The sequence below is a fragment of the Trachypithecus francoisi genome, unplaced genomic scaffold (genome assembly GCF_009764315.1).
Source record: "Trachypithecus francoisi isolate TF-2019V2 unplaced genomic scaffold, Tfra_2.0 Lachesis_group0, whole genome shotgun sequence".
Taxonomy (NCBI): Eukaryota; Metazoa; Chordata; class Mammalia; order Primates; family Cercopithecidae; genus Trachypithecus; species Trachypithecus francoisi.
In genome coordinates, this window is record NW_022681453.1 from 21,359,522 (window position 1) to 21,381,237 (window position 21,716).

Sequence of the window (21,716 nt, forward strand, 5' to 3'; positions counted from 1 at the left end):
TGCAAACCTGTACAGCACGTGACTGAACTGAATACCGTAGGCAACTATAACACAAGGATAAGTATATGTGTATCTAAAAATAGAAAAGGTCAGATAAAAATAGGGTTATAACTCCATGGGGCCACTGTCATAGATGTGATCCATTGTTGACTGAAATATCACATGGTATGTACCTCTATCTTCTATCAGGTCTGTTTCTCTGGAGAACCCTGACAATACAGGCTGGAAACAAGTAGATAACAGTTTTCTTTCTTTTTTCTTTCTGTGTCAGACAGGTAATATGCCGACATTGTAACAATGTTTCAGGATGGCACATCTCACACCTGTGTGTGAACACCTAATCCTCATGCTTATGAACTACATAAGGAGCTGGTAACAGTTTTGTCAGTTCTGTTTTTTTGCCTCATCCCATTTCACCAGTATAGCACTGCAAAAGTGCAGCAGCTCATTCAAAAGTTCCTATTTCTACAAATTAAATAAAAACACAATTAAATTTTAGAAGGTGCTAAAACTTGGTTTTGAAATTTTATTAAAAAAATATATTTGCAAACATATAAAATTTAGGATGAAAAACGCTCATTTTAAAACATGTAATAACTTAATATTTGCAAACATACACAGATGGTATAAAATCCGTACCATTAAAAATGTTAATGATACAGTATTGCGCTCATGGAACAAAAACCTTGCTGTAATTCCAGAGCTTCTCGTCCCCACATTTCAGGGAGCTGAGAATCTGGTACAATGAAAGTCATGAGAGCCACATGGCCAAAGCAGTAATACAGAATAAAAAACCATTTAGAACACATATTTTAAAAACATGTTTCTTAAGGAATCACACGGATAAAAAGGAAACACAATTCTGCATTTTCCCCACTTTGAAGTGAATGATATTGCATCTTAGCATTTTAAATGAAGGTGTCAAATACAAAACGGAGGGAATCACTGCACACATCTGCTGAATTTGCTGAAAAACAGGCTCCTCGAGGCCCTGGTCCACTCGGAAATGTTCTCAAGCACAGCTGTAAAAAAGCCTAGTGTAAGCTGCTTGACTGTGCTCGGATCTTAGCATTTTAGAGACTTGAAAACAGAGAGCACTAGTGGTTCCAGAAGGTACGCTGAACGCAACTGAAGAAAACCAAAGGGAGGCAAGAAAGAAACACGTGCTCTGCAGCTAATGTGCAGCCAGGATGCAGGATGCACACCCCGTGATTCCTCAGTTCTCCTCACTCACATGGGCTGAGCCCACTCGTGCCTGTGCCACCTCTCATTCCTCTCAGAGTTACAGTATGATGGCTGATTTTGTTTTTTGAGTGGTTAGGCACCTTCAATTTCATGTTGCATTATTAGTAATACAATGGCAGTTAGGGCCTCTACTATGGAAACGAGAAAATTTCAAACTACATTCTTTGGGGGAGGAGAGTAATAAAGCTGCATGGTTTAAAAATTTACCTAGTAGTGGATGATAGGGTTTATATAATTTCTACAAGAAAACATAAGCCAGGAAAAGAACAAATGCTTGACATGCAAAATCTGGTTAGACATATACTAAACTAAGCTTGTGTGTCCCCCTGTAGATAGGGGCCCAGCTTGACTTCTTTTTTTTTTTTCTTTTTCTTTGTTTTTGAAATCGAGTCTCACTCTGTCACCCAGGCTGGAGTGCAGTCGCTCGTACTTGGCTCACTGCAACCTCTGCCTCCCGGGTTCAAGTGATTCTCCTGCCTCAGCCTCCTGAGTAGCTGGGATTACAGGCATGCGCCACCACGCCCAGCTAATTTTTGTATTTTTAGTAGAGACAAGGTTTCACCATGTTGGTCAGGCTTGGGTTCTTAATAAAATACCACTCTCTGTGATGGCTACATCTAAGCCTCTGAAGGTGAGCTGTGGACATATCACATGTGGACAGCATGAAATGCTTCTGACACTGAGAGTCACTTGCAAAACTTGAATTCAAAGTCAAGCAGGCCAAATCTCTTTTTCTTTCTTTCTTTTTTTTTTTTTTTTTGAGACAGAGTCTTGCTCTGTCGCCCAGGCTGGAGTGCAGTGGCCGGATCTCAGCTCACTGCAAGCTCCGCCTCACGGGTTCACGCTATTCTCCTGCCTCAGCCTCCCGAGTAGCTGGGACTACAGGCGCCCGCCATCTTGCCCGGCTAGTTTTTTTGTCTTTTTTAGTAGAGACGGGGTTTCACCGTGTTAGCCAGGATGGTCTCGATCTCCTGACCTTGTGATCCGCCCGTCTCGGCCTCCCAAAGTGCTGGGATTACAGGCTTGAGCCACCGCGCCCGGCCCAAATCTCACACCTTTCGAATCCCGGGAGGGACACAATGAAGAAGAGCTTCTGCCTTAAGGGAACAAGGCTGTCTGGGAGGCGTGAGAGTCCATTAAAAGACAACACATTAACTACAACAAAAAGAAGAGCAGCACCACCCACCAGTGGTGCCACAGACACACCTCTCCTCCAAGCTCCAGGCTGCTCCTCTTGGAGCCCACACTTAGATCCTAGGGGTGGGGGTGGGCACAAAAATAGAGTGGTCTAAATGCAGGTCTCCTGGGGTTCTGCGAAATCTAGCCAGAAGCATCTCCATCTCGGTGTCCATTTCGATTCAACTAAGCTTCCAGTAAAGACACTGCAGCAATGTAAACATGCAACCTAAGCTAGCATGAGGTTCTAGATAGTAAGCCTGAACTAGGAATAAGGCAACTGAACTGTGACTTTCGGGCCAGGGTCATCCAACTGCAATTATCCAGGCTTGGCCTGGCTTCTCTAGAGATTCATTCTGGCCTGAACTTCCTGGTAATCATGACATGAACTTCTGGCTTCTGAATTTTAAGTAAATGCTTTGAATATACAAATTTGGGAGGTGAAACAGGTTTACCCTTTTCAAATCTTCATGACTTGGGCACTTAAGTTTACTTTCATACTAAGGAAGCCTTATCATAGATTCTCTTTACCGTCTATCATATCCATTCCTAGCATTAAAGGTGAAAATTAATATGATCACAGACTCTCTTTAGGATATTCTCTCTTAACTCTCTCACAATATTACATACTCAAAAGCATAATTTCAATTCAAGAATCCCTTGATTTGTCTGTTCACCAAAGCCCACTGCGACCACATTTGGGGTGCAATCACACCTACTGGTGCGTCCACTTTATGGAAGTCACGTGGCTCCCTGGACACCATCTCTCGGTGTCAGCAACACTCTGTATCCTACTACAGCTTTCTCGTTCCCAGATGATGCATAAGCAATTCATTTTTGGTTGCTTAATTTACACACTATCTGTGAAAACAAACTATTCATAATTGAGCATGAAAACTTATAAGCTTCCCTGAATTCTGCACAATTCACACATAATTAGGTAGACAGCAATAGAAGACACTAAAATGAGAAGCAGAAACCCTGTCCAGGAAGCATGTTTAGATCAACAAAAGCCAATCATTCTTTATGCTAAAAACTAAGACCAAACTAAAACAAGTATGTAATTCACAAGTAATCTTCTAGAATTTCAGCTAGAAAAAAATAATCTACGGACTTATGATTGAGTTACCATTAAAGCTTAAATGATTGTTCCCAAGGAACCATCATATCTGTCAGCATTATTCACAGCTAATCCTTATGCTAGCTGGTTGAGCCAATTGGGTTTTTACCCCATCATTAAATAGTGCTCATAAAAAGTAAGCAGTGCATCTTAATTGGTTAAATACTACAAAATGACCTGTATCATAGAAACGAAGACACTTTCATTCAAAGAATATCTTAAAATTACTATTGCTGAAATAAATCAAAATCTACATTAAAATATTACTAAACACCATTACATGCTATAAAAGAATAAATAGAAATCATGGCAGATCAATAGCAGCATAACAAAGCTTCTTTACATATTTTCACACTTTGGGCTGGGAAAGTACTCACAGCCTAGGAATACATTGGTAGAGTTCGGAATCACATTTTCTTTTAACTCCATAGTTCTACAACAAAATAAGGGCAGTGTGAATAACAGCTCCCTTTTCTGCATAGCTTTAAAACTATTCTCAGTACACTCAAGGAAAGGAACCAGGATGGCTTTGTCAGATTGGTCCACAGGTCCTTTTGTCAAAGTGTTAAGGAAAACAATCAACAATGACAGAAAAGGAAAATAAGGCTGTGCTTCACACACAAACTTAGCATTTTCAGAACCACTGGAGAGTTCAACCTAAAATGAAGATCTGATAGGATGTGGGCGTTCCCAGTCCCAGCCTTCCTTCAAAGGTGTGACATGCCTGTGTCAGAGCCTGACAGCGCCCTATTCAAACGGTAATGCTGCACTGGGGGCCTGCTGCGGGGCAGGACTGGGGCACTTAAAAACGAAACGCTATTAAGAAATTTCACAACTTTTAAGGCCCAAACGGGGCATTCATATAAAATATATTTCACTTGAGGAAATAATTCCCAATTTGCCGCCTTAAATTCTGGTCCTAAAAGCTCGAAGCTACGTTGCAGAGCTGCCTTCTACTCTGTTTAGAACTTGACTGTCAGCCCAAAGCCTGTTTCTATGGGGTAGGCTGGGGCAAGCGGTGGGGGCCAGGCTGAACTTCTGCTGTGAGGCTGGTGACTACTCCTCTGTAAGTCCTTGAAAGTGAAAGCGAGCTGAGAATCAGATTCCTTATTCCACAGCCTTGTTCCTAGCTGATGAAAACACCCATATAACTTAACACAATGATTTTTTTTTTTTTTTTTTTTGTCAAAACAAAGGTCTGCTGGTGATGCTTCACAGTGAAACCTCCATTACCACTGAGAATGTCACTTGGAAAACATTCTTAAGAAATGAGTCTCTTTCTCATAGGCTCAATTTCAGGATTCTCAAACTCGATGTTCTGCTCAGAAGTTTCCATGATGAAGCCTATTTGTCTCTGAGGTTAGCACTCTGCCTTTAGACTTACTCTGCTCCAGTCATAGGTTGTTGTTGTCTTTGTTCTTGGTCAGCACCTGCAAGTAGACTTCATGAAGTGTACTGAGGAAGCTGGAATCATTCTAGAAGAGATGGGAAAGGTTAAGGATACGAATGCCACATTTACCTCAACAGATTTTACTTCCTTGGTAACAGTTTAGGAAAAAAAATTGTATAAATGATTTGTATAACTGATAATCCCACTATCCAGAGACAATCATGATTAATATATTGAGTTCGCGCAGATATTTCTCCACCAGGACGGTGTGCTTGAAAAAAGAGAAACAGTACTCCCAGTCTGTTTTTTTTTTTTTGCCCGCCCCGGTCTCCCAAAGTGCTAGGATTACAGGTGTGAGCCACTTTGCCCGGCCTCCAGCTAGTCTTTTGAATTTACTTTATGAACTGATTCTGTAGGAGGAATGTATACAATTTATTTTATTAAGTAATGAAAAATCAAACATAAAATTGGTATCCTACATACCTTTATGAGATGTATTAATGTATCCTGGAGCTGAGACTTGCTGAGAATAATGGAAGGCTTTCTCTGACTTTCTGGCGTTCCAATAGTTAGAGGAGAAGGAGAGCTGGCTTTCCTCTCAAGATCTGAAGACCTTGTAACTGTCTGCTGGAAAACACTTGGGGCCAGCAGGACTGAAGACACTGCAGTGGTCGTTGCAGTAACCAGTGGGGCGCCTGCAACCTGGAGAGGAACAATGGTCATTTTGTACCAAAGTGCAGAAGCCAGTAGCCAGGCCCAGAATAGGGACCATGTGGAAACAGGCACAAGCAGCAGAAGAGTGAAGCCCAGAGACAGATTATTTTGGGCTCAGGTAAACATTCAGTAGGAGCATTTGAACATCTAGCATCTGGTTATAAACTTCCGTTAGCTAAAGGATGACGAGCCCATTTATATAAGAACGTCCTAGAATCATCACGGGAAGCCAAGTCCAACTGCCACAGAAGGTAAGAGAAATAACAGTATAGAATGCACAGTAAGAAAAATCCTATGATAAATTCAAAATGTAAAGGCTTTTTGGGAGGGGAGTTGGGGAAATGACTGGAAGAGGACATGCGGGAACTTTCTGGAGTGACAGAATGTTACATTTGATTGGGTTGCCCAAGGGATAATACATGTGTCAAAAACTCATTTAAAAATCTGTATTGTTTGGCTGGGCGCAGTGGCTCATGCCTGTAATCCCAGCACTTTGGGAGGCCGAGGTGGGGTTCGAGACCAGCCTGGCCAACATGGTGAAACCCCATCTGTACTAAAAATACAAAAATTAGCCAGGCATGGTGGCCTATGCCTGTAATCCCAGCTACTTGGGAGGCTGAGGCATGAGAATCGCTTGAACCCAGGAGGTGGAGGTTGCAGTGAGCCAAGACCGCACCTATTGCACTCTAGCCTGGGTGACAGAGCAAGACTCTGTCTCCAAAAAAAAAAGAAATAAAAAATACGCTTTTTTTTTTTTTTTTTAAGGCAGGGTCTCACTCTGTCACCCAGGTGGGAGTGCAGTGGTGCAGTCACCACTCACTGCAGCTTCAACTTCCTGGGCTCAAGCAATCCTCCCCTCATTTTTGATTTTTTGGTAAGAGACGAGGTCTCACTATGTTGCCCAGGCTGGTCTTGAACTCCTGGGCTTAAGTGATCCTTCCACCTAGGCCTCCCAAAGTGCTGGGATTACAGGTGTGAACCACCATGCCTGGACTCTAAAAATCTGCATTTCAGTGTATATAAATCACAATGCAATAAAAAAGAATTTAAAAATCCAGTTATGACCAGGAGCAGTGGCTAATGCCTGTAATCCTAGCACTTTGGGAGGCCTATCTGGGAGGATCACTTGAGGTCAGGAGTTCAAGACCAGCCTGGCCAACATGGTGAAACCCCGTCTCTACTAAAAAGACAAAAACATAGTAGAGTGTGGTGATGGGTGCCTGTAATTCCAGCTACCTGGGACGCTGAAGCAGAAGAATCATTTGAACCTAGAAGGTGGAGGTTGCAGTGAGCTGCACTCTGGGCAGCAAAGCAAGACTCCGTTTCCAAAACAAAAACAAAAAGAAATCCAAATCCAGTTATGTTCAATCTATTTTTTTATACCATTATAGAAAGCAGTGAGAAAATGTCTTAAAAATAAAGCTAACATCTACCTCTCTCCTCCATTTAGATGTGCTTCTAGACTAATTCTAGCTAATTATCTGAATATGTTAAACCAGTAATCATCAGTATTTTCAGTATTCTCAGATCTAATACAATCAACAGAGATCTACATTTCTTTCTCTTACATGTCACTTCCTCATTTACAAAGAGCGCAGAGCTGGCCACAGTTTCAAGGGTATGGTTTTTGGCATCTGAGCTATTTACCCTTTATTTTTGGTACAAAAGCAGGCTGAGAGCTCCTGCAGACAGATCACCATGCAGAAGGACAAGACACACGGAAAAGAGGCTCGTTTCCAAGAACAGTCAGGAGCTGGCTCCCATTTAAACTCCAAGATATAAGACCAGTCAGAAGCTGGTTCCCATTTAAACTCCAAGACTCAAGGAGGGTACAAAGGCTCAAAGGAAAACAGAAATGACTTTAGGGAGCTAAGAAAACCCTGTGTGCATTGCAAGGTTAGTGGGTGATGGAGAGTAGGGGCAACAAAAAACGAAGCAAGGGAGGACAAACGGGACAGAACACACAGGCCTGGGAGGCTTTGTTCTCAGAGCAATGGGAAATGAGAGGACTGTAGCAGGATAGTGGCTCTGCCACCTGTGACATCACAGCTCCTCCAGGGCAATATTTCCTACTTATAAGCCAGGTTACCACACTCTTAGCAGTCACCCGTTCACAAATACCGAGTAAGGGCCCATCCTGCCCTCTACACACACAGTCAGGGAAGATATCCATGCAGATGCCTCAAGATCCACAGAGGCCACAGTAATGGACTCTGCCAGGACGGGGGTGGGAGGTGCCTGGCCTAGGAAAGACATCTAAGATGGGCTGGGCTCCATAGCTAACTCTTTTCACTAAGCTGACAACCTTTTACTTCACATCCAGCAGAAGAACTTAAAAATACATAATGTGTCCTTTAGAAAGAGGGAGTCCTGGCTGGTCCAAAGGTAGTGAGTTAGCTCAACTGATTGTTCATAGTCAGTTACAGATCAAATTCCTTGTTCTATTCTTTCTACCTTCTCACTATAGCACCAGACTAGTCTTAAAAAAAAAAAAAAAAGAAAAACAAGTCCTTACCGGGATGGCACTGGATAACACCTTAGGCTGGACAAATACTTCAGGATCCTGGTTCTGCTGCATAGACTGAAATGTTTATGAAGAGAAGATAGATGGATATAAGAAGTTTCAATTGACTTCCTTAATTGAAGAAGACTTTCCCAGTGGAAAATCTAGGTTAGTAATAGAAAATGGTTCAGATATTAACTAGTTCCTAGATTCCCAAGGGAAGAGTCTGACAGAATCTTGCAACTATGCAGCCAACGATTCAACTGCATGCGAGCTCTGCGACAGCCTCTCTTCTTTAGTTCCGGAGGGAAGGGGTGTGTGCAGAGCCTTTCAGGTACCTTTAAAGAAAAGCCTGAGACTTGTATCCCTTCTAAGAGACAGGGACAGCCCAGGAATATACATAATTTTTAAGTTTTGTGGGTATATAGGTGTATATATTTATGAGGTATATGAATTTTTTTTTTTTTTTTGAGACAGAGTTTCGCTCTGTCGCCCAGGCTGAAGTGCAGTGGCTGGATCTCAGCTCACTGCAAGCTCCGCCTCCCGGGTTTATGCCATTCTCCTGCCTCAGCCTCCCAAGTAGCTGGGACTACAGGCGCCCGCCACCTCACCCGGCTAGTTTTTTGTGTTTTTTAGTAGAGACGGGGTTTTACCGGGTTAGCCAGGAGGGTCTCGATCTCCTGACCTTGTGATCCACCCGTCTCAGCCTCCCAAAGTGCTGGGATTACAGGCTTGAGCCACCGCGCCCGGCTGAAATATTTTAATATAGGCATGCAATGCATAATAATCACATCATGGAAAATGGAGTATCCATCCCCTCACGAATTTTTCCTTTGTGTTACAATCTAATTATACTCTTTTCATTATTTTAAAATATATACTTAAATTATTATTGACTATAATCACCCTGCTGTGTTATTAAATACTAGGTCTTATTCATTCTATTTTTTTTTTAATGCATTCACCATTCCCACCTCCCCCTACCTTCCTAGCCTCTGGTAACCATCCTTCTATTCTCTGTCTCCATGAGTTCAAATAAAGTGAGAACATGTGATGTCTGTCCTTCAGCCTGGGCATATTTTTGCTGTTGAGTCTGTAGAGATAGAGATGAGAGATCTAGGCAGCATGGCACCTCTTGATAAGGTGATGTAAATGTGGACAGTTGAAAAAAATCAGATTTGACCTCATACCTTCAAGTCTAGGATGCTCTTATGGCACCTCTAGGGTACTTGGCACAAGGTAGGCACTCTAGGAGAGTGCTGTGGGAGATAGGAAGGGAGTTAAGCTTTGGAATAATTTGGTCCTGAGTTAAATGAGGACTCCTGGAAATGCTGGGCAAAAGCAAAACATACAACCTCTGCTAAAGTGCATATCCAGATAGGAAAATAAATTACTTGGTTGTTCATGATAGGGCTTCTTACCTCAGCTGTCTCCTAGCCCGACATACTTTAAAGGGACAACTCTTCAAAACTGTCGGTGTCATGACAGTTAAAACCAAGGTCTGTAGTTTCATCCCATCCAGTTACAGTTACCCACCATGCCCACCCCCACCCTCCTGCCATTACCTGAAGGGGAGCAAGCACCATGTTGCTCAGGGAGGCTGAGGCTGCCGCTCTTGCTGCTGCTGTCTTAGAGGGAGGCTCTATGAAGCTCTCAGGTGTGGCCAGCTGACCAGCTGCTGGAGAAAAGCTGGCTACCATTGCACCTTTCCCAAGTGGTTGTGTCTGTATTTGGTCATGCTGTGGGGTCAACCTGAGTTTCTGGAGAAGATCAACACTTGGGAGGGATGTGCCAGCTGTGTTCGTCACGTTCAATGGGGCCCGGAAGGGGCTCTGGCTGGCAATCAGACCGGCATGGCTTAGCTCAGGGACTGGCTGATTCAGGAGTGGAGACCTCTGTCTAGGTGTGGTCTTCACCGCCTGCATCATGGTGCTGTTTCGAGGTAAGCTGGGGGGAACCTGTGTAGTAGGAGCTTCGGATGGCAGAGTGGGACTGAGAACGGGACTCAACGGGATTGTGTAGGTTGGGGCATGCTTTTCATTGGACTGTGTGATGGAGGCTGGAGTGATTAGCACCGGGGTGGTGATTTCAGGCTGGACTGAGTGGTGGGCAGCAGAAGGGACACCCAGGGTTTCTGATTGAGGGGCTCCTCCTGACTGCTCAAAGGGAAATGGTAGGAATGAATTGGGCTCTTTCTGGGAGGCATCTCCTGGCAACCTCTCCACTTCTTCTGAATCCAGACCCACAACTGCTGGCTGTTCCTTTGGCAAAGAGGTTCCAAATAACTCTTCTACCGTCAGATGCTTGTGTCCAGATGGAGCAGACTGAAAAACAATGAAACCACCCAGTGAAAGAGGTCTTTTATAAAACAGCATAACCAAACTTCTTTTCCAGAAGTCAAAGATTGTGCAGAATCAAGGATGGATGGCGTATAAAAATAAGGAATGGAAAAAACTGAAGATGTACTAAGGATTAAGGCCCAAGTTCATCCAGTGTCCCCAGGTTGGTGGACGGAAATTTGCATTGGTAATATAATTCAAATTTTTAGGGTCTCTGGGAGGCAGGATCAGAATTCACTGTTCTTTTTCTTGGCAAAGCTGACTGTGCCCAATTGTCTCATGTCAGCAACACATAGGGAAATGATACTAGAGGAGACACAGGGACCGAATGCTGATCAGGTGATTCCACCTTTCACTATTCTCAATGAAACGCTAGGCATTGGACCTCCGTAAATTAGAAAACAAATCCAGCCATTTAACAGTGGGCCATTACCCCTCCTTATTCCCAAGCCACAGAATTCTTAAGAAAAAGCAAAGCATTTAAGCCTGACAATTTAAAATGTATATATATTTTAGTAAGTTGGCTTACTGACACCGTAACCACTCAAAGGAAAACCTTTTGTGCTTTCCTGTGCTTGTAAGCAGTATTTCCACAGTCAATAACCTTTATTTCCTGAGTGCTCACAGGGTGCCACGTCTTGCTCTAACCTGGGCTCACGGGACGCAGTAAGGGAGGAACAACAGCTCCCACAGAGCTTACATTTTAGTGGGAGACACATCTAAGTACTTTGAAAACACAGGCAGCCTCAACTTTTTATGCCTAAAATGACTGAATTCGTTGTTTAGATCTGTTTATACTGAAAAAATTAGTTCATTGAAACATGATTCTCAAGGCTTCAGAAAATCTGTAAGGCCCCAAAGTACACTGCAAATTAGTATACTATTGATAAAACTATGGTATGATCACATTTCTACAGGAAAACAAACCCAATTTTGTCCAGGCAAATGTTTGTTTCATCCATTTGATAAAAATTCTTGAATTTATCAGGTGCCAGGCATTGTGCTGTCACTGTGACGTAAAAAAAGAGGCCAGGACAACTGGTAAGGCCCGCCTCCCAGCCCCCCCTGCACCCCACACTAGGCAGAATTGCAGAGTTGAGTGGGAGGGAAGGTGCTAGGAAGAGTGAAACTGGGGAGGGATGTGGTGAGCTGGCTGGGGAGCACAGCCACTGAGGCAGCCACACGTGCTTCAGCACAGCTGGGTCAGAGGCTGGGTGGGAGGGTGACAGGGAAAGAGAGAAGCAGTGGGCAGACTGCAGAGTATCTGAGCCATGTTAGAGGATCTGGACTTTATCCACAGGACAATGGCGACATGTTCAGGGGATGAGCCATCAGGCTTTATATTTTAGGAGGTGCACTTGGTTGGCCACATAAAGGACAAATTGTAGGGGTAAGACTGAGGAGAGTCTGGACTAAGATACTGGCAGAGAAGAGGATGAGAACTGGAGCTGGAATGGAAGGAGGTGGTGGCTGGCCAGGTAGGAGCAAGGAGCCAAGAGGACACCCTGGTATCTGGGTATTGGGTGGTGGTATCACTGCCTGGGCAGGCCAGCCCAGGAAGAGTCCCTAGGGTTAGGGAGAGGGGGAAGCTGAAGTTAGTTGTGAACATGTCTGGAGGTCTCTGTGGGACCTCTAGAACCTGGAGGTACTGACTTAGAACACAAAATGGTAATGTTATTTTGTGTTATTAAAACACAAAAATGGTAATACAAGTCAAGGGAGCAAAGGCATCCCCTCAGGAGGTTGTAGCGACACAGCTGTGATGTCCTATCAACCACCCAGAGGCAGGGCCTGGAGCCAACCACTGCTGCCTGGCTCTGCTCCTTTCCAGCTGTGTGGCCTGAGGAGTGCTGTCCACTTCTCTGAGTCTCAGGCCTCTATAAAGTAGGGAGGGCTGGTAGAGGCTGACATGTATGGAACCCAGTGCGTATTTAATGTCAGCACTCCAAACAACATGGAGAGCAAGTTTGCCAAGGCAGGGGTTCTCTTTCTCATGTATTCCTAATCCTTGCCTTTCTTGCTCTTGGACTTGCCTACCCAAGTAATGGCACCGCTACCCAGGACCACAGATCCCATCAGTACATAGCAGACACTCAACAGTGCTCTCTCCCAAAGTTCTTTCAGGGAGTAGGGGTAAGTCAGTTTGAGGAGAGAGGGAGCTTAAGGCAAGAGATCCCGTGTCAGGAGGGGCTCATGTCAGACAACAGGGAAAGAGGGCCAGCAGGGATGAGCATGCACACAAGTTTGCATGTGAAGGACAGAAAGTTAAGGGAGTGCCATTCTGTCTTCTCTCCCTGGTATGAGGACAGCATCATCTGCTAGGTGAGAGGGACAGGGCAGGTCTGAAAAAATGTAGTCAGTAAAAAGTAACTGTTGTGGCGGAAGAGGCAAGAACCTCCCACAGTTGAAAAAAAGTTGTAGCTTCATACCAAACCATTTCACCTTAGAAAATATTCAATAAAGAAATTTCACCAATCTCACTTCAAATATAAGGCAGCATCAATATCTAATTTTAAACTGTGGATACAAAAAAATACTAAAGATCTTATATGGTTCAATTTCTTCATATTTTTACTTCTGAAAAAAATGTAGAGTTTAGGGTCTAAAAAAAAAAAAGACACCTCAGCTGTTAACTGGGAAAATGACATAATCTTTCTTTTTCTTTCTCTTTTTTTGAGACAGGGTCTCATTCAGTCAGACTGGAATGCAGTGGTGTGATCACAGCTTATGCAGCCTCAACCTCCCAGACTCAAACAATCCTTTCATGTAGCTGGGACCACAGGTGCATGCCACCATGCTCAGTTTATTTTTACATTTTTTGTAGTAAGCCATTGAGCCCAGCACAATCTTTCTAATTTAGTTCCTTATCTGAAAAGCGAGGACATTCTGACAATGATCTCAGAGCACTGTTGTGAAAATTAAATTCTCAATATAATGTCTGGTGCCCAAAAAGCATTAAATTGAAGTTGGCTTAAACTGTAATCACATAAACACCGTGTGGTCTTTCTTTTTTGAGACGTAGTCTTGCCCTATCGCCCAGGCTGGAGTGTAGAGGCGTGACCTCGGCTCACTGTAACCTCGCCTCCCAGGTTCAAGCAATTCTCATGCCTCAGCCTCCTGAGTAGCTGGGATTACAGGCATGCACCACCACATCCAGCTAATTTTTGTATTTTTAGTAGAGACGGGTTTAACCATGTTGCCCAGGCTGGTCTCGAACTTCTTCTGACCTCAGGTGATCTGCATGCCTCGGCCTCCCAAAGTGCTGGGATTACAGGCGTGAGCCACCACGCCCAGCCCACCATGTGGTCTTAATAGCAAGCATGGAGTACCAAACAAAAATTCATTAAATGCTCCTAGAATATTATACCCCACAATGCAAGACAACAACAACAAAACACCTGGTAAGATGACCAAGGCTAGGCCATTATAAACCTCCTGGTCACTCCCGATGCAAAGAATCATCAAGGACACAGCTGTTTGTTTAAAACTCCCTGGTAATATTTCAAACCCATTCCATCTAGGTCAAAATAGACAACAAATTCTCCCCTGGGACAGACTTCTCTGTCCAGGCCATATAGCTGCAGACATGTGCACCAGTTCCATTTACTACACTGAACATTCTTAGTCACTTGTGAATTCCTGGCATCATAAATGTCTACCGACAGCACAACAGACATTTATCTCCCTATTTTAAAAAACTGTATTAAAATATACATAAAACTTACCATTTTAACCATATTTAAGTGTAAAATTCAGTGGCATTCAGTACATTCACATTGTTGTTTTTAAGGTTCACATGTTCTAACATGTATCAGAATTTCATTTTTATGGCCGAATAATGTTCCATTGCATGTATATATGACACTTATTTACCCATGCTTCCACTAACGGACACTGGAGTTCTTGAGATGTTTCCACCTTCTAGCTAGTGCAAATACTGCTGCTGTAAACACTGGTGTGGAAGTATCTGAATGCCTGTTTTCAATTCTTTTGGGTATATACCCAGGAGCAGAAGTGCTGGGTCATATAGTAATTCTAAGTTTAACTTTTTGAGGAACCACCCAACTGTTTTTTCCCTAGTGCCTGAACTATTTCACATTATCACCGGCAATCCAGCAGGGTGGCCAGTATACAGTAGTATATGAGGTAACAGAGTATATGGAGTATTTTCCACATACTCTCCAACACTTGTGATGTTCTGTTTTAATGATACTAGCCATCCTAATGGGTATGAAGTGATACCTCAATGTGGTTTGAATTTGCACGTCCCTATTGACTAATGATGTGGAGCATCTTTTCATGTGCTTATTGGCCATCTGTATATCTTATATGGAGATTCCTATTAAAATCTTTTACCCAGTTTTGAATTGGGCTAATTCCTTTTTATATACATTTTATGTTTAGAAAACAAATGGGTCAAGTTTCTTAGCAAAAAAGTACTGGAAAACAACACTAATTCTTTTTTTTTTTTTTTTTTAATTTTTGAGATGGAGTCTCACTGTCACACAGGCTGGAGTGCAGTGGTGTGATCTTGGTTCACTGCAACCTCCACCTCCTGGGTTCAAGCAATCCTCCTGCCTCAGCCTCCCGAGTAGCTGGGACTGCAGTCACGCACCACGACACTCGGTTAATTTTTGTATTTTTAGTAGAGATGGCGTATCACCATGTTAGCCAGGCTGTTCCTGAACTCCTAACCTCAGGTGATTGGTCCGTCTCGGCCCCCAAAGTGCTGGGCTTACAGCCAACGTGCCTGGCCAACAACACGAATTCTTATTAATGCAAAGTAAATGGATCATAACTACTCCATCTATTATAGAATGTGTATGTAGACACACAAACCAATATTTAAACTACTTTGGAAAACAGAGATCAGACTGGGTCTATGTTGCAGAAATTTAAGAAAAGAAACAATCATGGAGAAACCTCATCACAAAATACACCTGAGGCATAATCCAGACAGCAACTTTTACTTGTCTAGTGAAACATAAATTAACTTTGAACAGCCAGAAATCTACTTTAAGTCAGGCAGAGTGCCTCCTGCCTATAATCTCAGCACTTTGGCAGGCCTAGGCGGAAGCACTGTTTGAAGCTAGGAGTTTAAGATCAGCCTGGTCAACACACTGAGCCCCTGCCTCTACAAAAAATTTAAAAAGTAGCTGCACAAGGTGGTGTGCACCTGTGGTCCTGGCTGCTTGGGAGGCTGAGGCAGGAGGACCGTTTAAGCCCAGGAATTTTGAGGTTACAGTGAGCTATGCTCACGCCACTGCATTTGAGCCTGGGCAACAGAGTGAGACATCATCTATACAAACAAACAAACACAAACATACCTACTTTATATTAAAATATGAAACCACCATATGGCAGAACCCTGAACCCTGACTTTAAAAGGAGCAGAAAGTTTCCAGATTGCCGGGCGCGGTGGCTCAAGCCTGTAATCCAAGCACTTTGGGAGGCCGAGACAGGCGGATCACAAGGTCAGGAGATCGAGACCATCCTGGCTAACACAGTGAAACCCCATCTCTACTAAAAAATACAAAAAACTAGCCGGAAGAGGTGGCGGGCGCCTGTAGTCCCAGCTACTCGGGAGGTTGAGGCAGGAGAATGGCGTGAACCCGGGAGGCGGAGTTTGCAGTGAGCCGAGATCCAGCCACTGCACTCCAGTCTGGATGACACAGCGAGACTCCGCCTCAAAAAAAAAAAAAGTTTCCAGATTCTCTATGCTGCCTCCCTATAACTACTGCCAGGCCAGACAGATTCTCTGACTTTCTCTAGAATAGGGTGTATGGTAAAGCATTACAGTTTTGGAGGTTTCCTCACATAAGAGGGAATAAATGAATCTGTGATGGCAATAATGAATCATCATACACAGAATGCTCACTATGCTAAGCACTTTACATGTATTACTCTATTCATCTGCTAGAGTAGGTCTATTATTATTGCCACTTTATAGATGATGCCCAAATACAACAACAGAACCAGACTCCAACTTAGTTCTAACAATACAGTCTACATTCTTAACCAGTGTGCCACCATACAGAGATGTCAATCCAGCAGATTATAGGTAACCTAATCACCTGGATGGTGATACTTACCTCTGGAAAACAGGTGCTGCTAAGGTTTGAATAACTGAGGTGGCTACAGATCAAAATGCATCAACATTTGGAAATACTATCATTTGGCACAAATCATGTTTTGGTCAGTGATGGACTGCATATACAACAGTGATCCCATAAGAATATTGTGTTTTTACTAAACCTTTTCTAAGGCTAAATATACAAATACCAGTGTGTTACAAGTGCCTATAATATGCAGTACACTAACGTGCTGTACAGGTCTGTAGCCCAGGAGCCATAGGCTATCTCATCGAGCCTAGGTGTTAATAGGCAATGCCATCTTGGTTTCTTGGTTTGTGAAAGTACAAATACACTCTATGATGTTCGGAAATGAAATTGCCTAATGACACATTTCTCAAGACAGTATTCTCATTGTTAAATGACACATGATTGTACCTAACTGGTTGAATTTGTCATAGGAGCCTAGGTGAGCAGAACATTCCTCTTCACACAAATCCCCAAAAGCTTCCCAGTCTCTGCATTCTTTTCTGTTTCTGATAAGAAAAACTGGTTGCCCTCCTCTAGTAGCTGGGCTTATTTATTCATGAATTAACCTTCCATCATCCACAGAAAAGGTAAAATGTTACTCTTTCCTCATGCTTGAATATGCTTGAAGTTAGGATTCTGAGTTTTTTAATACTTCATGTAGATCAAGTGTTAGTCTGATCGTTTAGTTCGGGAAACGGCATTCAACAAGCAACAGCATGTACAGCGCAGGACAAAATTATCATATTCCGCATCAGGTTTAATATGGTTCATTCCTCATCCCAGAGAATTGATGTTTAGAGAATTTTACACTTCTGTTTGGAGCTACTGGTCACTGCAGTGGGCACACTGTAAGACAGGCATTATTCTTGAACATAGGAAGCAAACAAAAACAAAATACGCTACAGAAACAATCCCAAGAAAAATTGAATAAGTGAATTATGCTACTGAAATGGAATGTAATACTATCAAGGCTTGATAGCAGTACTGGCTCCTCAGCACTAGATGGCAGTGTTACTAAACAAATGTAGTATCTGCGTGTAGTGGCTGACGATAAATTTAAGCTAATTTTAGTCAATCGCATGGCTTCTGACAATATCCAGATCTCAGTATTTCATAAAATTTTGTCACTATAACCTAAAAAGTGGAGTCTTCCCCCCACCCTGAGACAGAGTCTTGCTTTGTCGCCCAGACCGGAGTGCGGTGGCACAATCCTGGCTCACTGCAATCTCCCCCTCCTGGGTTCAAGCAATTCTCCTACCTCAGTTTCCTGAGTAGCTGGGATTACAGCATGCACATTACCTGAGGTCAGAAGAAGTTCGAGACCAGCCTGGGCAACATGGCTAAACTTGTCTCTACTAAAAATACAAAAATTAGCTGGGTGTAGTGGTGCATGCCTGTAATCCCAGCTACTTAGGAGGCTGAGGCATGAGAATCGCTTGAACCTGGGAGGCATAATCTGGGAGTAAACTGTGTATGCCACCACACCCAGCTAATTTTTGTATTTTTAGTAGAGATGGAGTTTCACCATGTTGGCCAGGCTGGTCTCAAACTCCTGACCTCATGATCTGCCTGTTTTGACTTCCCAAAGTGCAAAGTGCAAACAGATGGGATTACAGGCGTGAGCCTCCACACCTGACCAAAAGTGAAGTTTTAAAAGTATATCAAAAATCACAGAATAACACATCAGCATTATCTGTACCTCTTGAGTTCTGTATGTCTACAGACTCAGTGCTATTGTTGAAAGGCTGAGCATCTATGGATTGTCATACTCATTTTTCAACTTTCAATGGGCAGTGCTTTACAATTTTTTTTTTTTTTTTTTTTGAGATGGAGTTTCACTCGTTGCCCAGGCTGGAGTGCAATGGCACAATCTTGGCTTACTGCAACCTCTGCCTCCTGGGTTCAAGCGATTCTCCTGCCTCAGCCTCCCAAGTAGCTAGGATTACAGGCATGTGCCACCACGCCTGGCTAATTTCTTTTCTATTTAGTAGAGATGGGGTTTCACCATGTTGGTCAGGCTGGTCTTGAACTCCTGACCTTGGGTGATCCACTTGCCTTGGCCTCCCAAAGTGCTGGGATTACAGGCATGAGTCACCGTGCCTGCCTGATTCTTTTTTTTGTTGTTGGGTTTTTGAAAGAGGGTCTCCCTCAGTTGCCCAGGCTGGAGTGCAGTGGTGCAATCTTGGCTCATTGTAACCTCCACCTCCTGGTTTCAAGTGATCCTCCCACTTTAGCCTCCTGAGTAGCTGTGATTACAGGCGTGCGCCACCACACCCAGCTAATTTTTGTATTTTTAGTAGAGACGGGGTTTCACCATATTTGCCAGGCTGGTCTCAAACTCCTGGACTCAAGGGATCTGCCTGCCTCCGCTTCCCAAAGCCCTGGGATTACAGGTGTGAGTCACCATGCCTGACCTTACAATTCTTAAGGCATTTTTTTCTGGTCCATTTCTTCCTTAGGGTCTCACAACAAATCTGCTTTAGGCAGTACAAGAATTCTTAACCTCATGATTCACAAAAGGAAGATGAAGTGATTCATGATTTAGAAAGGGGTAGTAGTAAGCCCACTGCACACTCCTGGATGATGATCCTAAATCCAGATACAGTAAAAATGGGGCATGGCAAGGTAGAATACAAAATTTGGTTTAAATTAATTATCATCTAAGTATCTAAAAACATTTTGGATACATTGCTGATGTGAATGTAAAACTGTACAGACTTTCTAGAAAACAGTTTGGTGGTTTCTTTCTTTCTTTCTTTCTTTTTTGAGACAGAGTCTCGCTCTGTCGCCCAGGCTGGAGTGCAATGGCGTGATCTCAGCTCACTGCAAGCTCCACCTTCTGGGTTCACACCATTCTCCTGCCTCAGCCTCCCGAGTAGCTGGGACTACAGGCACCCACCACCACATCCGGCTAATTTTTTTGTATTTTTAGTAGAGACAGAGTTTCACCGTGTTAGCCAGGATGGTCTCGATCTCCTGACCTCATGATCTGCCTGCCTCGGCCTCCCAAAGTGCTGGGATTACAGGTATGAGCCACTGCGCCCGGCCTTTTTTTTTGAAACAGGGTTTTGCCCTTGTTGCCTAGGCTGGAGTGCAATGGCATGACCTCAGCTCACTGCAACCTTTGCCTCCCAGGTTTAAACGATTCTCATGCCTCAGCCTCTTGAGTGGCTGTGATTACAGACACCACCACCACCATGCCTGTCTAATTTTTGTATTTTTAGTAGAGATGGGATTTCACCATGTTGGTCAGGCTGGTCTCGAATTCCTGACCTCAGGTGATCCACCCGCCTTGGCCTCCCAAGGCAGTTTCCTATTAAACTAAAACATGCAATACCAAATGACCTGACGCTTGTACTCCTGGGCATTTATCCCAGAGAAATGAAAATTTATGTTCACACAAAAACCTGTACATAAATGTTCATAGGAGCTTTATTTGCAATAACCCAAAATTGAAAACAATCTAGATGTTCTTCAGTTAAGCTAGTTGCCAAAAATAGTTAAACAAATTTGTAATACTCTCAGTAATAAAAGGTAACAAACTTGATACATGTAACAACTTCAGTGAAACGTTCAGGAATTACTCTGAGTGAAGAAAGACAATCTCAAGAGGTCATATATATGATTCCATTTATATAATATTCTTTTTTTTTTTTTGAGACGGAGTCTCGCTCTGTCGCCTAGGCTGGAGTGCAGTTGTGTGATCTCAGCTCACTGCAAGCTCTGCCTCCCGGGTGCACGCCATTCTCCTGCCTCAGCCTCCTGAGTAGCTGGGACTACAGGCCCCCCGCCACTAGACCCAGCTAATTTTTTGTATTTTTAGTAGAGACGGGGTTTCACCGTGTTAGCCAGGATGGTCTTGATCTCCTGACCTCGTGATCCGCCCGCCTCGGCCTCCCAAAGTGCTGGGATTACAGGCATGAGTCACTGTGCCCAGCCTATATTATATTCTTGAAATGACTTTATAGAACTGGAAAATAGATTAATAGTTGCTAGGGCTAAATGATGGTGGGATCGGGGAGGCAGAGGTAGAGGCAGAGGCAGAAGAGGGTATGAAAGGGAAGTCAGTGTGTTTATGAAAGGGCAACATAAAACATCCTTGTGGTGATGAAAATATTTAGCATCTTGACTGTGGTAGTGGATATACAAAGCTATACACGAGATAAAATTACACAAAACTGAATATACACACAAATAACAAGGGAAATCTGAACAAGATGTGTGGATTGTGTCAATAACCTGGTTATGATATCACACTATATTTTGCAAAATGTTATCAGTGGGAAAATGGGTAATGGGTACATAGGCTCTTTCTGCATTATTTCTTACAACTGCATATAAATCTGTAATTATCTCAAAACAAAAAATCTACGTAAAAAACTATGGATTTTATTTGGTATCTGTTCTTTTATCAGACTATGAGTTATAAAGAGAATTAATTCAACAAATATTTACAGCGCTACATGCTAAGGACACAGCAATGAACAAGGCTCATAAAACTGCCCTTCTTTCCTATTAAGAGACAGCTTAAAAACAAAATAAAAAACCAAAACTGCTTTACATGGCGCTTATATTTTGGTGGGCAGGAGACAGACAAAAAACAAAAACAGAAACCACGTTAGCTGGTTAGAAACCTTAGTGAGAAAATAAAGTACAGCAAGAGGATGGAGGTGAGGAAGGGTTGTTTTATTTTATTTATTTACTTATTTATTTTGGAGCTGGAGTCTCGCTCTGTCGCCTAGGCTGGAGTGCAGTAGTGCAATCACAGCTCACTGTGACCTCCAGCTCCCGGGTTCAAGCGATTCTCCTACCTCAGCCTCCTGAATAGCTGCAATTACCGGTGTCTGTTAACACGGGCTAATTTTGTATTTTTAGTAGAGATGGGGTTTCGCCATGTTGGCCAGGCTGGTCTCGAACTCCTGACCTCAGGTGATCCGCCTGCCTTGGCCTCCTGAAGTGCTGGAATTACAGGCGTGAGCCACTGCGCCCGGCAGTTTTATTTTATTTTTAAATCAAATTAAATTAAGTTAAATTAAATTTTTGAGACAGCGCTTTGCTCTGCTACCCAGGCTGGAGTGCAGTGGTGTGATCAAGGCTCATAGCAATCTCAAACCCCCTGGGCTCAAGC

General features: G+C 43.2%; 1 protein-coding gene and 1 non-coding gene across 2 annotated transcripts in view; both read right to left on the bottom strand.

Annotated features, from left to right (window-relative positions):
- Nucleotides 1–265: 265 nt before the first annotated feature.
- Nucleotides 266–369, bottom strand: LOC117084729. Its single transcript, XR_004437631.1, has one exon. It is a non-coding gene; the product is annotated as a small nucleolar RNA U13 (small nucleolar RNA).
- A 4,330-nt stretch (nt 370–4,699) lies between these two features.
- Nucleotides 4,700–21,716, bottom strand: part of DCP1A (decapping mRNA 1A) — a 56,070-nt gene continuing 39,053 nt past the window's right edge. Inside the window, exons 7-10 of the mRNA XM_033210132.1 lie at nt 9,714–10,472; nt 8,161–8,226; nt 5,415–5,633; nt 4,700–5,016 (exon numbers count right to left, since the gene is read on the bottom strand). Of these exons, the coding sequence (XP_033066023.1) occupies nt 4,936–5,016; nt 5,415–5,633; nt 8,161–8,226; nt 9,714–10,472 (1,125 nt within the window). The 3' untranslated portion in view covers nt 4,700–4,935. The remainder of the gene's footprint in view (nt 5,017–5,414; nt 5,634–8,160; nt 8,227–9,713; nt 10,473–21,716) is intronic.